At 38.3% G+C, this 22,562-nt stretch overlaps 1 protein-coding gene across 4 annotated transcripts in view; it reads left to right on the top strand.

The window, feature by feature from the left end:
* POLQ (DNA polymerase theta) overlaps window positions 1-22,562 on the top strand; it is a 53,749-nt gene that overhangs the window by 1,244 nt on the left and 29,943 nt on the right. For 3 of the 4 annotated variants that reach the window (XM_027681256.1, XM_027681257.1, XM_027681258.1), the window contains exons 2-12: window positions 2,590-2,772; window positions 3,487-3,617; window positions 4,956-5,112; window positions 9,490-9,598; window positions 11,395-11,614; window positions 13,508-13,652; window positions 13,750-13,896; window positions 14,949-15,161; window positions 18,409-18,551; window positions 19,970-20,174; window positions 21,048-21,190. In XM_027681256.1, coding sequence (XP_027537057.1) covers window positions 2,590-2,772; window positions 3,487-3,617; window positions 4,956-5,112; window positions 9,490-9,598; window positions 11,395-11,614; window positions 13,508-13,652; window positions 13,750-13,896; window positions 14,949-15,161; window positions 18,409-18,551; window positions 19,970-20,174; window positions 21,048-21,190 — 1,796 coding nt within the window. Of the gene's footprint in view, window positions 1-2,589; window positions 2,773-3,486; window positions 3,618-4,955; window positions 5,113-9,489; window positions 9,599-11,394; window positions 11,615-13,507; window positions 13,653-13,749; window positions 13,897-14,379; window positions 14,442-14,948; window positions 15,162-18,408; window positions 18,552-19,969; window positions 20,175-21,047; window positions 21,191-22,562 lie in introns of those variants that run through there. The other variant, XM_027681260.1, reaches the window with a different exon arrangement.

Genomic DNA, 22,562 nt, shown 5'->3' with positions numbered 1-22,562 from the left:
CAGTGCTTTTAACCAACAGTTTGTATCTTTCTAATTTTGACTGTTTCTTAGCATTGTTCTAGTAGGTAAAAAAGAGGTTAATGTCAGTGGTATACTTCTGTACATAAATCCTTAAAGTCTCCTAAGGCACAAGTTTCCAAACTCATGTGCAGTTCTAATCTACAGATATTCTTCAAACAGCAGAATCATGTAATCCTTTACTCATCCCATCTTTTATGTGAAGTTCCTTGGTTTTAACATTAGGAAAAAAGCTTGAGATCGCATCACGTAGGGATTTTTGTGTGTTTCAGAATCGTAATTCTGCTATATTAGTCACTGTTTTGGATTTGCGTGGCAAGGGAGCACTGTAAGGGTGGCTTTTGTGAGAAGCTGCCAGAAGCTTCTCCTGTGTCCCATTGAGCAAATACCAACCAGATCCAAGAGGGACCTGCCACTGGCCAAGGCTGAGCCCATCAGCCACAGTGGTAGCACTCCTGGGATAACATATTTAAAAAGGCAGAAAAAACCCCTGTGCAATGGCAATTGCAGCCAGAGAGAAAAGTGAGCATATGTGAGAGAAACAGCCCTGCAGACACCAAGGTCAGTGAAGAAGGAGAGGGAGGAGGTGCTCCAGGTGCCAGACCTGATGTTCCCTGGCAGCCCATGAGGAAGACCATGGTGAGACAGGTTGTCCCCATGCAGCCCATGGAGGTCCATGGTGGAACAGAGATCTGCCTGCAGAGGACCCCACACTGAAGTGGGTGGATGCCTGAAGAAGGCTGTGACCCCATGGGAAGCCCACATGGACCAGGCTCCTGACAGGACCTGTGGCCCCATGGAGAAAGGAGCCCATGCTGGAGTAGGTTTGCTGGCAGGACTTGTGACCTTGTGGGGGACCCATGCTGGAACAATCCCTGAAGAACTGCAGCCTGTGTGAAGGACTCATATTGGAGAAGTTCATAGAGGACTGTCTCCAGTGGGAGGGATGCCACGCTGGAGTAGAGGAAGAGTGTGAGGAGTCCTCCCCTTGAGGAGGAAGGAGTGGCAGAGACAATGTGCGATGAACTGAGTGCAACCCTTTTCCCCCTGCACCTCCGTGGGGGAGAAGGTAGAGAAAATTGGGAGTAAAGTTGAGCCTGGGAAGAAGGGAAAAGTTAAGGGGTTGGTGTTTTCAAGATTTTGTTTTATTTCTTGTTATCCTATCAAATCCTCTGATTTGATTAGTAATAAATTAATTTTCCCCAAGTCAAGCGTTTTCCTTATCTCAACATATGAGCCTTTAATTGTTTTGTCTCTCCCCTGACCAGTTGAGGAAGGGAGTGACAGAGAGGCTTTGGGGGCATCTGGTGTCCATCCAGGGTCAGCCCACCACAGTCACAGTTTAGGACAGACAATTAGGATAGACAGTGGTCTGCTCTGAATTCCCCTTGGGAAGCCTGTTCTGCTTCGTGGCATACTGCTGTTCTCTCCCAATGGTGCTTAACTTCTTGTTTAGTGTTTTATGGTATTTGGATTACACAAAGTGAAACAGAGCTTTCAGAGCTAAGCTATGTCAATTTTTTTTTTATATATTTGTGTGGAAGAGAATGAACACACACCAGTGACTGCTGGGCTGGGATTAACCTCAAGGTGGCAGTTGAAATTTTTAGTGTGTTGAGAGTAAAAATGCTACCTGCTTATTCTGGCTAGTATTGCTGATCCAGCTTGCCCTTATGCTGTCAACAATGGTGGGAAGTTTCCTTTTAGAATTTTTTGAATGCACCAGTAGAAGAATGGGTACAGTAGAGTCAGTACACACAAGTACTTGTTTTTCATCTCTATTTGACAAGGTCTTTCACAAAATGCTGTTATGGCAACTTATATATAGGGGAGACATTACTGTGGATCAGAAACCTGTTTTCTGTATCAGATGAGGAAAGGGACAAAAAGCTTGAGTTTTTGCAATGATTGGAAAAAAGGAGGAGAAGGAGAGGAAGGAGACAATATCTGTAGCCAGCATAAAATTGTCTAAGATTACAAAGACAGAAAATAATCAGCAAGCAATTTAATTAAGCTAGAGGAACTGGCAGTGTTGTGAAGATACTAATCAGTGTTGATAAACTGAAATATGACACACTGTGGAGAGTAGCTTGAGTTGCTTGTTTGGTTTATGTTGTGTATTTCATTTATCTGTAAAGCAAGGAAAAAGACGGTGGTTCTGTAATCTGAGGATTACTGAAGCCTCAGTAGCAGTGATTTAAAAGGGAAATGGTATGGATAGGGATAAGATGGCAAATACATTGTAATGCTGTTATATTAATCAGTGCTGAAGCTCTGTTTGAGTATTTATTTGGTAATGGCTGCTCTGTCTCAAAAGCAAATATAGGAGCAAGAGTTTGGTGAAGAAATTAATTAAATATGAATAATCTTATAGGAGAAAAAGTTGAAAAAAAGAGATAAGAGTAATGGTGAGACATCCATAGGAAATATTGAAAAATATAGGGCACATAGTTTATTGCCTTTTCTTGTAATATAGGATTTTGTAGAGAAGTTTGACTTTTAGGTGTATAACCTACATGACCTCAGATTCAATGATGATACTTGACTTTTAAAATTTTTCTCCTCCCAAAGGTCAATATCAGCAGGTAAATGTTCCTGAAGACCAAGCAGATAAGTTGCTTCTTGCAAGCTGGGGTCTTCCCAAAGCAGTTCTGGAAAAATACCACAGTCTGGGAGTAGTACAGATGTTTGAATGGCAAGCAGAATGCCTAATGCTTGGACAAGTTCTGGAAGGGAGGAACCTAGTTTACTCAGGTATGCAAACGTCTGACAAAACCAGTCCCTTCTAACTTCTCCACTGCCATTTACAAGAACATGTTGGTGCTGAAGGATTCTGATCGGGCAGATAGAAAAGTCAAGATCCTCTTTTTTCCGGAGACATCCCATTAAGATCTGTCCCACTGCTGTACCTCAAACCTGGCTTAATGATCTCTTTTCCAATGTGAGGAGAGACTTTTTTCCCCTTTTTCCCTGTTAAAGTTCCTTTAGAAACTGATAATTAGGAATCAGTTAATGTTAATTTTTTTTAAATTATAGCCTATGTCAACCAGGAACTGAATTATAATAACAATGATAGATATAAATACTTTTGAGAATGTTATTTACTATCTGATTTTTTCAGTCCCTTTGTCATTTCTCTTCACGTAACGTGTGTGGGGGGGTGTGTGTGCAGAAGGAGAAGTAGGACTGGTGAACTAGAAATCTGTGGTTGCCTATTTTTCATGGGAAAAAGGTTCCAGAGCAACACTGGGAAGATGAAGAACTTAGAAGAGAGGCAGGTGATTTTTAGTCTTCTTGACTCTATAAAGAGTTGACTGCAAATGTGATTGTGATTGTGGGTGGGAGACATCAACTGAAGAGTCCCATCCTAGGTTCTCCAGTAACTGCTTTCTATACTATGTTTGTGATGCTTGTTTGTTGGATTTCTTTTTTAAACTTTAAAAATTAATTAATTTTTTTTTTTTCAAGCTCCTACCAGTGCTGGAAAGACTCTTGTTGCAGAATTGCTTATTTTGAAACGAGTCCTGGAGACTCGTAAGAAAGCTCTTCTCATCCTTCCCTTTGTTTCTGTGGCCAAGGAGAAGAAATGTTATCTACAGGTAAGTAGCATTCAAGGAGGTAAATTTATGAGTAGTAGTTGTTGGGTCACCTTATTTAAACAGAAATCCAAAAGCATGGATTTGGGGAAAAAAAAATTCAGAGTTGTTTCAGAAAGGATTTATAGATAATTTAAAATTTTCTCTAGGTTGAGATAAAAAATGAAAGTTTTAGCCAGGAAGGGAACTTGGAAAAAAATTATGGAGTTGATTAAACATTTTATTTCAGCTTTGACTTTTAAAGCGTTGTGGCTTGCATTTATTCATAGATTTTATAATATACAAACTTTAAAGGAAGTTTCTAATTAGAGATTGTGTCAGAAAAACTACAAAGGGAAGGTGTTAACATTATCTGAAAGGATAAAAAGATAGTTTAGCTTTCCTTGGGGTGTTCCACCACAATTTTGTGCCTTTGATTTCACTTTGGCTTCTTCACTCCAGGTATTTAAAAAATGAAATTACAGTAGGATCAGTCTTTTTAAAACATATATATTTTTTCTTGGAAGAGTTTCATATCAAACATTGTTTCCATTAGGTAACAACAATGACTAAAGCCAAATCCAAATCCATCAAGGATTTTTGTTATGGTTTGTGGCATTTAGCACATTGTTGTTTGGTAATCAACTGAGATGGTATCTTAACCTTGCAAATTGCTAGGAAGTCCTACAAACTGAGTGCAAAAGCTACTTTGTAGCAATTGATAATGGAGACACGTTTTTGCTTTAATCTTGTGAAGTTGGAGGATTATCAATGCTGTGTTGTACTACTCCTGGCCTAAGGTTTGGCCATAACTGCATGTATTTGAAATCATACGGTATCCTACCCATGAGGTCCAAACATTTGTACCTTTTGTTAATGCTATGTGTGATGTGCCAAAGCTTTGGCACTGCAGTAATGAGCCCTGGAAGAAAATAAGTTGTTTCTTGGCTTTGTGTCATCGTTGTATTTGGGGTTACACATTTGGCTTTTGCCAAAGATTTGTCAAGAGGAAGGCTTCTTTGTACATAACCCACTTGTATTATAAACTGTTGCACTGTCTGTTCTCCAACACTTTTAATATGAAATCTTTTTATACAAAACAGTGGTCCTTAGCTTTTACTCAGTTATGTACAATTTATCTCACAGCGTGTACTCTGTGGCTTCTCTTTTGGAAATAAAAAATGACAGTGGAAAAAAGAAGTATCAGTAACTGGCTGAGCTATGGCTTTAATCTGATTAGTAGGCATTAACAGTACTAGAAATTGTAAGTGTAGAATGCAGGCTTTTATGTGATTCCAGCAGGCATTAGTCAAAATTCAGAGTTGTAACCTTTTTATATCATTCTGTATCCTTGGAAAACAGTCCCTGTTTCAGGAGGTGGATGTGACAGTTGGAGGCTACATGGGAAGCATGTCTCCTGCTGGACGTTTCTCTGCTCTGGATGTTGCTGTCTGCACCATCGAGAAAGCCAACGGACTAATCAATAGGCTGATAGAAGAAAACAGAATGGACTCACTGGGTAAAATACCAACACTTGACCGTTGTGGGGATGAGGTTTATTACGTATTCTGAGTACATGTAAAATCATGGCATGCTTTGAATTTGTTCAGTTATGTATTTGACAGACATACCATATAGGAAAATTGAGCAATTTTCTTCTTCCAGAGCACCTCTGATTTGGATTTGGGAGGGCAGTCAGCATTATTCCATGTAGCTCAGCATCTGGGATGAGTATGTAGAAGCTGCAGGTTTTAGTTTGTCTGACATTGATGAGAGTCCATGGACAGTGATTAGTTGCAATAAGCAGTGATTCCCATTACTAGAAAATGTCTTCTAATTAATAAAATTGAATTAAAGGTCTGAGATATGTTTGAGTTCAGGAATGTATTATGTTCGTTTGTTTTGGACAGAAATTGTGGAATTTATGATCTATCTTCATTTAGCTCAAGGAAGAGATTATGTTTCGTGCTCATCTGGATCCAGATAAGCAGAATGAATAGGGCTCCTCTGGATAGGCATGGTGACTAGGAGGGCTGTGGCATTCATTTCTGTCTTGTAGTTCGCTCAAAAGCCCTCTGTCCTTGTAACACTGGCTTCTGGGTCACTGTGGCCCTGATGGCCACTAGGTAAAGTTAGTATTCATTTAGTATTTGGGAGGAGATATAAAACCTGAAGAAGCCCAATGTTTCCAGTGAGCACTTGGAGAGAGATATGCTTTCCTGATCTAATCGGAAGTTTGTTCTTCTTTTCGTTTCTCGGCTCAATAAAGCTATATCCAGTTATGTTTTATACAGTAATCCTCCCTATCTTCACTCTGTCCTGTAACATAGCTGGTTGCTATTTTAAGAATACAAAAACTGGAAAAATAGCTGAGTATCAAACTGCTCTGAGACCTCCACCTTTGAAACTGCTGTTCTGTGTGCATCTGGTATCATAATATTCTACTGCACTGTATACTAGAAGATTTTTTTAAAGGGAGAAAAAGGGAAATAAGGCCTTGCAGGATTTGTTGGAGTGTGAGATCATGGGATAACACATTCACACCTGGATCTGTAGGGGCTGAATCACCATGAATGCTTTAGAAACTGCCAATGGGCTGGAAGATGAGTGGGTGACTGTTGTGCTGCGTTTTAAGCTCATTCAAACTGAGGCTCCTGCAGTCCAGCTCAGTTCTTGAATGTACATCTTCATCCCTGCACTTGTAAGAGAATGGTGATCATGCAGTTAGTTATTTCAATATATGACTACTTAGTTTAGGGTTTTTTGCTTGTTTAAAATGGGCTTAATTTGATCCTAGGTCACCACACTACAAGCTGTACTGCCAGCACAAGGCAGACAGTGGGGTCAGGATAACAATCCTGATGTTGGCTTAGGTGTCTTGGAAGCATGCTCAGTGTACTAAAATGTACCAAATTGCTTTAGCTGGGACCTCCGTTTCATCCCTACATTGTGTTGTGATTTCTAAGATGAATGTACCTGAGACGTGTCATTTAAGTATAAGCAGCCAAATGATTACAAGATTTGACTTTGAATATGTATCCTTAATACCAATAACTCCTTAAACTCGTGTTTTAATTTTACCATTTGAAAACACCTCTACTGCAACCATCCATTTCCCTTGTGCCCTAGTACAGCCATATAATGGAAATAAATGTAAAAATGTCTTCTGGGTTTTTTTTCTTTTTTTTTTTATTTGTATGCTTCTTTGACATCGATTTTTGAATTAATTTGATTTTAGAAAATCATCTTTATGTAAGAAATGGACAAATTATCTGTTCGGAGATAAATTTTCATAAAAGCTGTAAAATATGGGCATGAACTGAAAATGCCAGTTTAACTGTCACCTAAAGCAAACTTGTCTGAAACTGCAAGATTGTACCTTGTCTTCTGATTAATTCTAAATTTAGACTGGTTGGTAACAAGAGTGTTTTATCTTTTGAGATGAGTTATTGGGAGATGACTGCAATCCTGGCTGGATTCCATCTCAAGCTTGAGCTGTTCCTTTTGTTGATGTCAACCCTGTGCTGATAGCTCACATTGCCTTTGGAAACTGTTGAGAGAAACTCAAATCTTCTGCCTGCCAGAGCTCTTTTTGCTGTATGAAGCAATTAAAAGCAATGTTGTGTTGCTAATTATTATGTAACATGTCAGTTTTGAACATCCAGGTACACAGGAGATGATATTCCTCTTGTTGTTCAGCCTCTTGACACTGATGCTGAAGAAATTTTTAGGGAAGTGGTTAGAGAAAAATCTGCTGCTTTCTCAGTGTGTCAGCTAGGAATGGATTTGTAATGTGCTGTTATGGTACTTGTTTCTTTTCTTAGTTTAAACTTGAAATGAAGAAGTTACCAGTTTAATTGTACTAAAAAAACCCCAAACCAAATACCAAATCCTCCCTCCTTGTCATTCAGAACTTTTTAGTTTTAAACAGGATGGGGACTTAAAGCAGCCTAGTTATTCTCCAGTAAACATGTCTGATAGCTCTCATGTACTTTTTAGTAGGTTTTTTTTCAATGGTCTTCTAGGGACACACCTAATTTGCAGACAGAAAAGGAGGCTGAGGCTAGGCTCATTTTCAGTAGCAATGTAGCATGACGAAGTTCTGGCCCCGCTTGCCAGAACTTCCTGAACTTGTAAAGTAGAAAACACCGTTGTGTGCCGGGGCCTGAAGTCTTCCTTGGCTGCAATTTCATTTTAAGAAGGGGATAGCTTTGTGAAAAATACTGGTTGCCTGTTTGCTCCTGCTGTGTTATCCCAGTGGGTGTGTTCTGAGTGCTGCCTGAATAGGGGAGAGCACTCTTGCACATGTGACAGTCATCTCACCAGCTTGCAGGCTGCCAGGGCAATACAGTACACAGGTTTAATGTCTGAATATACGTTAGAGCTGAGTAGCAGCAGAAGGTATAAAACAAGTGACCCGTGCAAAAAATAGCAGCATTCCCTGTGCTTTGGCCTGTAGATACCACTAGTGTTCTATGCTTCATCTCAGGAAGTGAAATGTACTGCTGCTTGGCATGAAGACTGGAAAGGTAACTTGTATGGATTTTACTTCAGTAGATATCTGAATAAACTGTCCTGTCTCAGCTTTTGGAAGAATTCAGACAGATTGTTGTATGGGGAAGCAGGAAGAAGCTTTTTCTGGTAGCTGAATAAATGCGAATTTGGTGACCAATGAATTACCACTTTTTACAAGTGAACACCAAATAGAGGAAGTGCGGGAAGACAGAGGAGCTGGATGGGTGGGAGTTTGTAAAAGAGGCTGATGAAGCAGTGCAGCACTTTTTTCTAACTTAAGTGGCTTGAAAGAGAAGGAGGGAGAAAACGGAGAGAAAAGGAACATATGTAGGAAGGAGAGAAAAAAAATAAGAAGGAGAAACAGCATTGAAACAGATAATGTAAGGTCACATTTGCCCTTAAGCTCCTGCTATTTTAGCCATACCAGAAAGATATTACATAGCTGCACCAAAGAGGAAAAAAAATTTCACAGCAGCAGAACTAATGAAGCATAGTGTCCTCTGTGCCCTGCTTTTTTTGTTTAACCTTCCTTTATCCAATTCCATCCTGGATGGAATCCTGGGACTGTGTCAGCTGGCCGGGAATAGTACATACCGCTGCTGGAATATGTGCAGGAGGGGCACTGGGTGCCTTAGTTGCAGTGCCTCTATGTTTTCTCCTCAGGGCAGACTGTAGTCTGGTCTGTTGTCTCCAGCTGCTGATATTCAGAAAGCTTTTTAGACATTATGCTTTTAGATATTTTACACATCTTAAAAATTTGATGGAGGTGGTTAATAGATTAAAAAGTCATTTGCAAGAGGTAGGATGACAACAAAGCTGTCACATAAGAATATTTTTTCATTACAAAGCCAAAGCTAAATAGTAGAGCTCATTCAGATTTGGTTAATGAAAAACAATATAATAGGAAGCAGACTCTGCCAGTTTAATTACATCTGTTCCTGGTTTTTTTTCTGACATTACTGTATTAGTAAGAAATGATGTTTTTAACTAAGATAGTGATGTCAGCAAAGCTTTTGACTTGCTCATTTCGGTGCTGGAATTTTCCTTTCCAGATAATCTGAAACCTGGAGGTTTTTACTTGTAGAGAGGCTGCAGTACAGATGCTGCAATACTGTTTTGTGTGGTGGCTATACTAGCAACCTATTTATTTTTCTTTTTTAAAAGCTGATTATGTGCATGTGTGTGGTTGCGGGTGTGTGTGAAATGTCATGACATTGGTCGTGATTTGTCTCAGTGACAGAAGGAAGCTGTAGTGGTGTTGGTAAGCATAGCTGGATTTATGAATATAAATTTCAGTTTATGTGGAGTGTGAAAGGATTGGGGCTATCTGTTCTTAGTTTCTAGGTTGGTCAAATATAACGTGAATGCTTTTCTTTATCAGGAGTGGTGGTTGTGGACGAGTTGCACATGCTGGGAGACCCTCATCGAGGATATCTGCTGGAACTCCTCCTGACCAAAGTTAGATATGTTACAGAGAAGGTAGCAAAACGGTGGGTAGAGCAGGATGTTTGTCTTTTAATGCTAAATTATGGATGACTCTAAATATTTTGTTCTCTGAGTGATTGGAAATTTGGGTTAGCTCCAGGGTTTTTATGAGAGTGATGAACTAGACTATTTTGGTTATTAAGATCTCATCATACCACCTCTCAGGGGCCTGCCATTGTAGTCAAAACCTCTTTTCCTTGTGGTTTTCAATTTGTGTGCTACCATGGGATTTATTCTCTCAGGAAAAGAAATAAGGCTGAAACTTTCATTTACTTCTTTAGCCTATTTAAGGTTTTTTAAAAAACTTTGGATTTTTTTAAAACAGTTTTGCTAGCAGATTTTTTTGGTGTTTCATGGATTGGAGTATTTATCCTTCAGAAATGTTCAGGTATTGTGGAAGAGTGGGCATGTTGTTCCCTTGTACATGGTGAATTGGTCAGAAAGCTTAAGAGGATGTGCCAGTAGTCTGCTTAGTTAGCACTGCTCAGGGCGAGCTCTGGTTTTGCTTATAACATGCGATAGCCTAGTGATTGCATGGTTTCTTGCCTTTAGCACAACTGATTGGACACTGGGGAACAGATTAAATGTTTCAGAAGAGCTTTTAAGAGTTCAGTACCTAGATCCTCAGCAGCAAACTGTCCAGCAGTTCCATAGTGCCCAAACCCAAAGGCAACTGGAGGAGAAGGTGTAACCTTCTTAATCTGCAAGGCTTTTGCAGACCCAGCTAAAATTCTGTAGCATATTTTTCTCCTCCCCAGTCAAATAGTGTGTTGTGGAGCTGGAACTTTTTTGATCCTTGAAAGTCAAAAGTTGCTTTAGGAAAAAAAGGGGTCTCAAGGTTGCTGTAGGGGCAAAAATCTGCAACCTTGATGGCCAAGCTGTACTAGCAAATGCTTGAAGGGCTTGGATTAGAGAGTCTACCTCTCCCCATCTTCCTTATTTCTGTTTCATCAGTGACTCGTTTTTTATAATATAGCTTCTGTGTTATCTTGTTTCTTCTATCTTGTCTTTGCCAGGTGTTACAACCAACCCCTGAAGGCGAGGTCTTCTAAAAAGATTGTCTGTTTCTGAGCTCATATTGATTTGTGAGACCTTTTATTTTTTAAAGTCTCAATTTATGGCTCAGTGCAATGCAAATGAGTAGTTTTCAAACGTAAGCATAGGAGCATTAAAAAAACCCCAAAACTATTGTGTGGATGTAAAAGCCTGAATTAAAATCTACATTTGGGTATCTAAATTAACAGTTTGTGTTTTCTGGCCTGTTAGGAGTCCATTACTTCTCACTGCCTTTAATGGAAGCTGCTATTCAGCATTTTAAGAACTGAAGCTACTTGCATTTTTGCTGAACTTACGGCTTTGGTTCCCAGATCTAGGAAGACCTTAGTTTAGTATTATTTGTGCTGAAATGGAAACAAATAGAAGTGTTTTAATTAAGGCATTTAAGCTTAGAAGATTTCAGTGGAGATTAAGCCATTCCTTTTTTTCCATGTTTTTGTTAGTGTCAAGGAACTGGTTGATTTATGTATTTGTTTTCAGTTTCTCCAAATAAGCAGTCATTTTTGTCTGTTGTTGCCTAAAGAAGGTTGATAAAAAGTTGAATTATCTTGTTATTAATGCATAATATGACATTGTGTTTACTAAGAGTAGAGTATGACTTGTTTCTTTGTCAAAAAGTTAAAAAAAGTAGCTTTGCATTTTACAGTCTGGAAGGAAGTAGATTGAGTTAGTTTTTCTGAATTCCATTTTCCAGAACAGTAGTGAGTGTTGTCACTAACTTTTGTTTTCTTTTAACCACTTCCAGAGAGATGAAGATGACCAGTCCTGGTTTTGGTGGGATACAGATAGTAGGCATGAGTGCTACCCTCCCTAATTTGAGACTCCTAGCCTCGTGGTTAGATGCAGAGCTATACTGTACAGATTTTCGCCCTGTGCCCCTCAAGGAGTGGGTGAAAATTGGCAGCAACATTTATGACTCCTCCATGAATTTAGTGCGAGAATTCCAGCCCAAGCTTCAACTGAAGGTAACAAAACTCTGAGCAGTGGCTTTGGGATGACACCTTTTGTAATGCTAAAGTTAAAAAGACAGCTCTTGGTATGTTTTTGATTTTTTTTTAAATAGATGACATTCCTGACTTCATTGTTTACTTCATAGATTATATGCTCCAACTTAGAACAAAACTGTTCTTTTTGTCTTCTGCTGACTTAAACAAAAAAAACCCCAACCCATACCCCCTTATGAAGATCTTGAAGTTTCTTCAATCTGACTTGAAGACAAGGTTGACTTTGCAGTTTCTGAGCACTGGACAGGTATAAAGAGTTTGATTCTTCCCTTACCCACCACCCTATCTTGTGTCTGGGAATCTACTTCACTTTCATGAATGCAGGTAAGTATTTCTTTCTTAGGCCAAGGAATTTGCATTCAACACTGGGATAATATGTTTGCATTAAAATCTGGTATTGAACCTCCTTGTGTTAAACTGCTAAGTGATCTAATTTTGTCAGTGATTAGAAGGCAGATGTCCATCCTGATTCTTCTGAATCTACTTTCAGTATTTAGTCCTTTTACACACTTGAAATGGATATGGAAAGTTAAGGGTAACATACTATAAGGATTTTGAAGAACAAAATGGGTAGAAATGGAAAATTTGTGCTTCCTAATTGTAGGTTCCTTTTCTGTGAAGTCTCTGAAGGGTGAATATTACCTCTGTTCCTTTGAATTGCTCTGTGTAATACTAGTGTAGTAGTTGGACAGTATGGGTTGAATTCCAGCAATATTTTGAAATGTTTTGCACTCAGATCTCATTGTGCACAAATGTTATCATGTCAGTAGCGTGACATAGCAAAGAAAAAGGGTCCCAGAGACAAAAGGAAACGTTTGTGACATGAATATCTGGAAGCTTGCTTTTATGTGGTCATTTTGAGAAGGTGATGTTACATCTCCTTTTCTGGATTTTTTTGAAATAGTTGCTGTGTATAGTTACTAAATTAAGCGGGAGAAAGATCTAAATGAGGCTTATGACTCAACAGTTTAAAGGAGTTGGCTTATTTTATAAAACCAGGTGATCTTGGGCTTGAAACCTGTCACTGAACCTTCAGACTTTTGTGCCTCAAACTGGACCAGGAAAGGGAACTTGATGACCTCACTGCTTCAGCTGAGTTTGGCAGAATCCTTACTGAGCTTTTGATGTGTATATGCAGTTTCTGACATTGTTCCCCTGTTTTCATTTGCGTTTTAGTGCTTTTTATTTCTTCCTGTACGCCTACATTTTTCTCTTACTCCTTTGGCCTGCTTGCTAGAAGGGAATCTGTCTTAGCCAAGTAAAACAGATCAGTTGCAGGGACTCTCTTAGGATCTTAAAACTAAAAAAGCAAGCTGTAAACAAAAGGGTTTTGAAGGGACATCTATGTAAGTATCAATAAAAGCCTTCCACTGTGCTCTGAACACTTGCGGTCTTTGGTCAGCAGTGCTTGCTGAGTGCATCTTATTGGGGATGCTTAGACTACTACATCTCATGCTTTTAGTTCAGACATCGTAGTTGACAAGTCTTCCCTAGTTACTGTAGAGGAGTTTTCCCTCGGGGCTCTTCCTAGTTCTTCGCCACTGCTGTTAGCCGTGACATGGAGGTTGCAGTGATTTTTTTGTGCACTGTATGGCCTTCATTCAGAAGCAGATTTATAAAAGCAAGATGTAAAATGTTATATTTATTCATAGGTAGGTCTAGAACTGTCCTCAAAAATAGGGTCATACTAGTGCTTGAACTTCATAAAGCAAGACAGAAAATAAGATAACAGTGCTCCATCTTCTTTGTTTGCTCCCTCTTGAAGTAGAAGATTCCTACTGAGACACAGAATGACAGCATTTACAAAGCCCATTCAACCTGAGAGTGCACTGAAAATATTTTGTCTCAATTCAGGGAGATGAAGACCATGTTGTGAGCCTGTGTTATGAGACTGTTTGTGGTGGCCATTCAGTCCTGCTTTTCTGTCCATCCAAGAACTGGTGTGAGAAGCTGGCAGACATCATTGCCAGGGAGTTCTACAGTTTGCAACAAGCTGAGAGTAAGAGAAAAGTAGTTTGTAGAAGACTATGGTATGCACAGTGTCTTCAATGAAAATTAATTTTAGTAGAAACTATAAAAATATTTTCTTTCTCAAGGTTCTGCAAAAAACTCCACCCTGGCCCCAGTTATTGTGGACAGAGAAGGGATCGATGAGGTTCTGGAACAGCTAAAGCGTTCTGTCTCAGGTCTGGATTCTGTGCTCCAGCGTACTTTGCCATGGGGAGTGGCATTTCATCATGCAGGTATTCCTGAATATCCCGGTCTTGAATTCTGTAATGTTGAAGTTATATGGGTTCTTTTCACTGTAGGTACCAGCAATTTAGCAGTTGCTTTTTGAAACCTTTAGTAGCTTATGACTATATAAGCTTTGAGAATCCCACAGTTAGAGGTAAACCTGAAATTCTTTTATTGTGGCCGAAGACTTTAATTCACAAATTGTTATGATAAACCTATCTGTTGTGTTGGATAACAGAAAGTTTTAAAATACAACTTAACTGGGGTTTTTTGTGAAATGCCTGAAAAATTAGCTGATTTGCAGCTCAAGCATTTTCAAGTTGTACCTAAAGCTGTCAGAGTATTTCAGAGCAATTTCCCTCAGCTCGATACTGAAATAAATGAGTAAATAGAGGAAGTATAATAATGGAAATAAAAATAAAAGGAGTATGTGCTGTGAACACTTCTGATTAGATATTTTATTTCTTACTTAAGTAGGTAATAGTGTTGCCTGTTGATTCACCTAGAAAAGGGACTGACTGGGAGAGACAACAGTAGTTATGGCATTGATTAGGTAGGAGGAATAATTCAAAATGCTTATGGAATCTGGATTTCTTTCTCAAGAATAAAATTGTTGTGAAGCCCTGAGGGAAATGTAGAAAGATACATACTAGACCTGTAACCCATAATGGAAATAATGAAGGAGCCCAGAGTCAGGACAGTAGATGAATAAATCCTAGTTCCCTGCTGTTTTCTCATTTTTATTTTATTTATTTATTTATTTATATATTTAATTGCAGTGCTTATAGATATACAGTAAGGAGCTGTTCATCTTGCTACCATGTGTGCAAGCACCTTAGAAAAACTAGTATATTACTGTCAATTGAGTAATAAATACTTAATGATGAAATTTTGCTTCACCTATGGGTCAAAAGAAGTTGACTAAGGTAGTGTTGTGATACTAGTGAATGGCGAATGTTCGTTAAGTTTGTTTGTTCTTCCTCTTGCTTGATAGTAATATTATTAGCTTTTAAATGCAGTGTCACCATGACAAGGTTCACTAAAAGCCATGTCTCCTCAGGTCTTACTTTTGATGAACGGGACATTATTGAAGGAGCCTTTCGCCAAGGCTTGATTAGAGTCCTGGCAGCAACCTCCACGCTCTCATCTGGAGTGAATTTACCCGCGCGCCGAGTAATTATACGAACACCCATGTTCGGTGGCAAACTGCTGGACATTCTCACTTACAAGCAGATGGCTGGAAGGGCTGGCAGGAAAGGAGTAGACACAGAGGGTAAGCAGAGTCTTTATTAACATTCTGTAAGGATGGTGTTAACCTGATTAAATCCAGGGCAGTACTTTGCAATTAGTGACTAATCATGATGAATTCCTTTGGTATTCAGTGTGATTAAGTTAATCAAGATGAATTTGTTTGGTATTAATTTGTTTGGTATTAATGGAGTAAAAATTGTAATTCCCAGGGGATTCTTTTCACTCCAGGAGACTGACTTTGGTATTTACATGTCAGTTACTTCAGGAACAGGCTGTTTTCTCCTTTGAATTCTTGTTAGCTTCTAAGGCTCTGTTGTTCATTTGCCTTAATTCTGTGATCTGTGGTCAGTTAACTAAAATATTTACAGTTTCAGTGAGAAAATTTACAGTAAACTCTCACTGGACAGACCTGAAATGTAAGAAATGCATTCAAAGTCTACTGTCATAATTTGACAAACTCCTGTTGTCTGAAATTCTAATTTAGATTTATTAAACTTCTGCTAAACTTAACCATGAATTTTATGGATCTTGAAAGTAGCAATGCAACAGAGAACAGGGAAATATGAATAGTAGTTCATAGATAATGTGTCATCTTCTTGCATACAGTGGCACTGATAGATGTTCAACAAAATAATCCTGCCTGTTATTTTAATTTGCAGTGAAAATTTATCTTCATGGATGATGTTTGAAAAAAAATGCATTATATGAGTATAAACACGGTAGAAAATAAGAAGTTCAACAGATGTGGGAAGTGGGATTTGCCCTACTGATGGTTTGATTGGTGCTTGCTGGAACCCTGTGTAAGCAGACTGTTCTTACATTTAGCTTTCTATTTTTGCCAGAATAGCATAGCAACAGAGCATTTTGCGACCTATATCTCTGTGAGCTATCCCTATGCGTTAAAGAAAAGGGCAGCTGCGTGCTGTATTTTGAAATTTTCCAGACTTTGTCATTTGACTGTAGCTGGCAGGTGTAAAATGACATTATTCCTTGAAGTTTCTTCTTTTTCCCATTGAAGTTACAATAATTAGTACCCTTTTTGACAGTTCTGATGTGACTGTGTTGTGCACAGTAAGCAGTTGATTTTATGCTGATAAGCTTCATGAATGTACCATTTTTTTCCACTCCACAGAGTCTTTTGGATGAGAACATAAAGCTATGTTGCCAGCTGCTACTCTTTCACAGAGTAGGGAGACTGGAGGACAGCAACTTCAGCTGGAAAAAATGCCTTATGTGGATATGAAATTCAGCTGACAGACAGAAGATAATTGCTGTTGGGTAGAATGCCTCCTCCTCTCCCACCATTGTAGTTTTGGGTTGTTTATGTTTTGATTTTTTAGTTTCTTTTTCTTGGTTTGATGGAAATTTAAAAATATCATCTTAGAGAACGAAATTTGGTTATTTTTGTGTTCATCAAAATTTTCATATTCCCAAGGAGAAATAGGTAAAGCTGCTCTATATTGATGAACAAAACTTAGAAATATAATAGGGCCTCTATTGCTTTTAATGAAGTTTTATGCCTGGGTAGCCAGAGCTTTCTGGTGTTTGTCTAATCTGATGCTAACCTACTCTTCCCCTTGCATCTGGAATGGTCAATAAGGAATATTGGAACAGCTCAGTTCCCTTTTTTTTTTATTGTTTACTAGATTGCAATTATTGGCTTTTAGTTCTCAGGGGCATCTTGGGAAAGGATATCCTCCATATCCTCCAAGTCTTGAATAACTGTCAGATAGTATAGAGCCAAGGGGATACCCATTTTCTCTTAGATTTTCTGTTAGATTTACCACTCTGAAGAGTCAGAGTTTTCGGAGGGAATTGTAGGTCACATCAGAACCCAAATACAAAGTGACTGAATGTTCTTAATTGCTAAAATCAAAATAAGCTTTGCTTTCGCAAAATAATTATTACAGGCAGTTGATCTTCTGTACTCTTTGGCTCTGTCAAAAGTCGTGGTCAACAGATATCAAAGATTTCACCTGGCAGGATAAAAAAATCCAGGACATATCCTCTGAGTGTGTATTTATCCTGTAATTCATTTATGTAAACATGTTTAAGTTGTATTTTATTACTCACCTACACTGCATTTATTTATTCTGTTCATTAAATTTAAGTGCAGTTGTGTTTTCATTACCTCTGGATTTGTTGATTACTTTAGCGTTACCACAGCTACAGTTTTATCACAAAATTCCTAGAATCTTACTAAGATACCTACTGCCAAAATTACCTTGTGTCCAGACTATGTGCATTTAAATCTTAACAAGTTATCATAACCCTATCATGATATTTATTGTACAGCTAATCCAAATCTAATGCACTCTTCTTAGTCAAAGACAAAAGTGTCCTACCCCTAATTCATTTATCCTGTGCCATTTGGCAAAGCTGCTAACTAGCTAGAGTCTCCCAGGGACCTAGTTTCTCTATAAGAGCTTTGTAGAAAATGTCTCCTGTGTGTGACCACTGTATTTTATATGGACAGGCTGTACTGTGATCTCATTAAAGGAATTTACCCATTATTTTCATTTTTGTTTCATGGCTCTCAGACCTTTTTTGTCTCCCACAGAGTTTCAGTGGTTAGAGATTAACTTAACAATGTCTGATAGAGAATTTTAAGGTAAGGTTTATTTAGATGTACTTGCGATGGAAACCATTCAGGATACTTAAGATTTTGTGTGTGTGCATGTATATGCATATATGAAAGTTCAGAAAATGTATAGTTACTTAGATTAATAATTTGGCATTTCTGAATTAGTTTGGTATCTGTGTCATTTTGGGACTGGAAGATGGTTGAATGAACACAAAATGTCAAAGTGCTTTGCAGCTTTTATGTTTTCTTCTTTTGAGAATTTTGTCAGTTTAAAAATGTAGCAAAGAAGAAAAATTGATGCCGCTGTGTATTATAGTTCCAATCAATTCCAGAACAAGAAGCAAGACTGGTTCAGCAGAAAAGCAGATGCACAGAGAGGCTGTGAAATCTCTTAGCTGATTTGGCAAGACCCTCACTAACCTAATGTAACTTTGAAGCTTGCTTTGCTTTTAGTTCTTAAGTATTACACATCTGTGGAGTTCTTAAATAGCAATTCATATACACTGTTCAAGGTTGCACAGGTTTTTCTCTTCTTTTGTTACTCAGCTTTTTGGAAAATAACTACAGTTTTCCCTTCCAATAATATCTCCTTGATGAAATGAGTGCAGCTATTAGAGTGCTAAGATGCAGTACTAAGATCATTGATGTTTTTGTATTTTTTGTTTTTCTTTTTCTTTTCCAATAGGTGAGAGCATTTTGGTTTGCAAGCCCTCAGAAAGATCAAAAGGAACTGCTCTGCTTCAGGGATCTCTCAAACCTGTTTGCAGCTGTTTGCTTAGAAGAGAAGGGGAAGGTGTTGCTTCTAGCATGAAAAGAGCAATACTTGAGGTACAGGACACATGGAGAGGGATTAGAACTGTGCTTGCACTCTTGTAAGATGGTTTCTTTTGTGACACCATCAAATGTTTTCTGTGCACTTTCTTTTTCATGTGTTTCCTCCCTTGCCAACCCAAGCATCTTCAGAAGAAAATCATTTAGCTTCCTTCAATATTCAGCGTCTTGTCTGGAATGTTTCTCTGCTTGCTGCAGATTAGGATGTGAGCACATTCAAACAAGGGTTACTAAGCTTTGCTTTTGCATTTAGGTTCACCCCTTAGGCAGAAATAAGTGTAATTCTTAAACTTCGTGTGTGACCTGACATTCTTAACTGGAGGATGCTTGCAAATTACTGATCCTAGAGGCTTTATAGACTGAATTGGGCTGTAATGAAATCTGTAGAACCTTGTAGGGTCCCTTATTTCCCCCCTCAATTTACCTACCTCTGTTGCACAGAAATGACTGAAATTTTATTAATACATTTTTGGTGAGTAAACAGGTGTGGTACCCAATTTGCTTCCTCTAACCTGTCCTCCTCTGTAGGGTTCCTATAGAAGTAAAAAGGGCCGAAAGGATTTTTTTCCACATAAGTGAGTTTATGTGTTTTTTTCCCAAAATTGCTTTTGGGCTTGAACCTAGATTAGATGCAGGACTCTCTAAATACAGTTTGTTTGCTATACTTCTACTGTCTTGCAAAAACTGCTGTGAAACTTAGAACTTGGTTGTGATTTTGTAGATTTTGAATTTTTAGCAAACCATTTTTAGCAAAGCATTTTTGTACATAAGATCTGTCTAAAAGATGGGAATTTCCTTCAGGTGTTGTTTCTTTGTAACATGGAAAAAATCCATTGAAACCATGAAAAAAAGTTTATAGTTAAACACCTTGCTTATCTCGAGGAAGACACACACAAGGAAAGAGCAGTTGTTTGAAAAACAAAACCAAACCAAAATCCAACAGGAAAAAAAATCAATCTCAATCAGGAAAACAATGATGGGGTATAACATCTACATTTATTAAGAGAAAATGTCAGTATACTGAAGAGTCTTAGGAGAACTCCTCCTTCTTGGTTTGCTTTTTGTCTTCAGAAAATTGCAGCTTGTGTTCTAACATATCAAAAATATTTCACAGTGTTGGCTAAGCAAAATACCTAGGGCTAGTCTCAAATCTAAATTGCTGCTATGTGTATGTCCACTTTCAAAATACGATTTTATAATTAATTCTTTCCCATAGATTAGTGTCTTACTTCTACTTAAAGTGACTGGGTTCTTGTCAAGGAAAATCTTTACAGTTGGCTGTTGCTTTGCCTTATATTCCCCTCTCATACTGGTTCTTTAAAACTTAGATGATGGATCAACCTCTTTGATTTTCCAGTCTGCTGTTCTATCCTGCTGTGTCTCTGGCAATATGAACAAGTGGTTTTCTTCAACAGATCATAGTGGGGGGAGTGGCCAACACTCCAGATGATGTGCAGACCTATGCTTCTTGCACTCTGCTTGCATCCAGCTTGAAAGAAAGCAAGTGGGAAAATGAGAAAGAACAAGACAAAGCACAGGCTGGACCTATCGAGGCTTGTGTGTTATGGTTGCTGGAAAATGAATTCATTCAGGTTCTGGACTCTGGCAATGATGAGAAAGGTAATGCTGGTGTTCTTCCCGGTGACTGCAGTTAGTTTTGATTCAGTAAATCTTCTACAGCTGGGTAGATGTTCAATGTAACTTTATAATAAGGATTTCTGTGCATTTTCTATTTATTTTAAAGAATCATGTGTATCAAGATTTTTTTAGCTTTCCAGCGGGTGTTTTTGTACCTGCTTTAGCATATTTTGCACATATGTGTTCTTGGAAGGCACATCACCTGCCCACCATCTCTAAGACTGATGCATCTTAGTCTACAAGTTCCCAAAATATCTTTAAACAAAGCATGCTTTAACTACAGGATTTGTGTACATTTACTGTAAACTAGGATTTTTGTCTTTCTGGAGAAGAACCACTACAGTCTAAGAGAGTGCAGATCTTCTCTAGAACTGCTTGGTGTACATGATTGCACTTTTCCCTGATTTTGGCTATTTTCTTAAAATGGCTGAGGATGAGACTCTTACAGTAGTAGTAAGAATCCCCATTACAGGTTAATTTGTAACTCTTTAAAGAAAAGATAATAAGAGATATTTAGTGTTCCTAAGAAAGGAACTAAAGAAATAGTCAAAATAGTAACTTCTAGGCAGGATGGCAGATGGGACTCCAATGTTTTTTGTTCAAATAGCTATTATAACTGTTAGTCTGAGAGTTAGAGGGATCTGAGCTTGGGATCTGGCCTCTGAAAAAGGCTAGTTAAACCTTTTATTATTTCTATTTTTCTGTCTTCAGAATGGAGAAATATGCTATTTTTTGAAAAAAACAGTTGGAAAAAGTTAGTAGAGTTGGTATCTCTCAAATATATTGCAACCTGAAAATGATATATAAACTTGCACTTAAATGTTTTTCTATGTGATTCTTTTTTTTTTTAAACAGCAAAGGTTTATCACCCAACACATCTTGGCTCAGCTACTCTTTCCTCTTCTCTTTCACCAACTGAAGCCATGGAAATCTTTGCTGACCTGCAGCGAGCTATGAAAAGCTTTGTTCTGGAGAATGATCTGCATATTGTCTATTTGGTAGGTTCCTCATTCTGTGTCTTGTATTTTGTACTGCCAAAACTAAGGAAAGGAGGGACAGCACAATGCAGAGTTCTTGAAGGCTCTATGAACATAGTTGGTTTTTTTGTGCGTGTGCTTTGCTTAGCTTATCCTTCATGAAGAAAAGTTTCTAAATAGAATGTTTTTCAGAACTAGTTTTTTCCCATAGTGTCTATTGTGTAGGCAGGTGCTGCGTGCCATCTAAGCCCATTGTTGTCACTCCTGACTTCGTAAGATTTCAGAACATCATAAGTTTTAAGCCTAAGATAATGGTAATTTTTCCAAGACACTTGAAGTTGATGAAACAAATTGGTTTTGTTGTGTGTTTGGCATCAGCAGGCTTAATCTCATATTAATTTTGGAGGCTCAGAAAATTTTGGGGGTTTTAGTATCTATTTTTCCTGCAAAAAGCCTCAGAGAGCTACACTATCCTCCTGTGGGTGGGCCTTTCTTCAGTTCAGTAACAGAGAAATTCATCTCTGATTTAATTTACTTGCCTGGTGATGCTGCCAGGGCTAAAGGAAGGAGTGTGATAAATCTTGTGAGGGGAAAGTGTCCAAAGTGTGTCAAGATTTATGAGCATGAACACTTGAAAAGCTAAGCAATGCTATTTAAGACCTTTGGAGAGGAAGTCACAAACCTGTGAAGATTAGTGAGGAAACCAGATGGAGTTGCAGTGAACAACTTAGGATTTGTGGCTGCCAGAGGCCCACCATGCAATCATCATCCTAAATTTGACAGTCGTCTTCAGCCTTCTTAAGGGTAAAGTGTATTCTCTTTATCAGCGTGACAAATCAAAGACAAAATTTGGGCATCTTCTCTGAAAAAAAATATTCACTTCAAGAAGAATGTGCTTGCAATTACAGAAGTTGTTGAGCTGGGGGATGGGGGAGGCAAGAGACTGAGGGTACCTGCCTCTGCTTGCTGTGTTCATCCTAGTTATGGGCTGATACTGACAGATTTTTTTTTCTACTTGTGCCCCATGTGTACCCATATCTCTGTTTTAGAGGGCCACATTATATTTTGTTCTATTTCTATTAGGCAAAATGAACTCCTTTGTGTTATGCACCAGTGAATTTTTTCCCTGTTTGCATCTCCAAAACAGAAAAAAAAGGAAGAAATTTGGTCATGTCCTGTAGAGACATTGATGGCAATATATTTTTATGCTGTACTTTTTAATTGCAGCAGCTTCTCTAATGTTTTTTTAAATTAAATACCCTGTTGAAAAAATGTTCTTGAGATTCTCCTCTGTTAAGCTACCCTAAAACACTTTCTTGCAAGGCTGTTTGTTTTGAAGGGCAAAGGTTTGTTTCATTTTGGTGGCTTTTTAAATTTTTTTAAGAATTGATCT

The sequence above is a fragment of the Neopelma chrysocephalum genome, unplaced genomic scaffold, assembly GCF_003984885.1.
Source record: "Neopelma chrysocephalum unplaced genomic scaffold, ASM398488v2 Primary Assembly neopelma1_60, whole genome shotgun sequence".
Lineage (NCBI taxonomy): Eukaryota > Metazoa > Chordata > Aves > Passeriformes > Pipridae > Neopelma > Neopelma chrysocephalum.
Note: the sequence above shows the minus strand (reverse complement) of the source record. Positions and strands in the feature narration are given on the sequence as shown.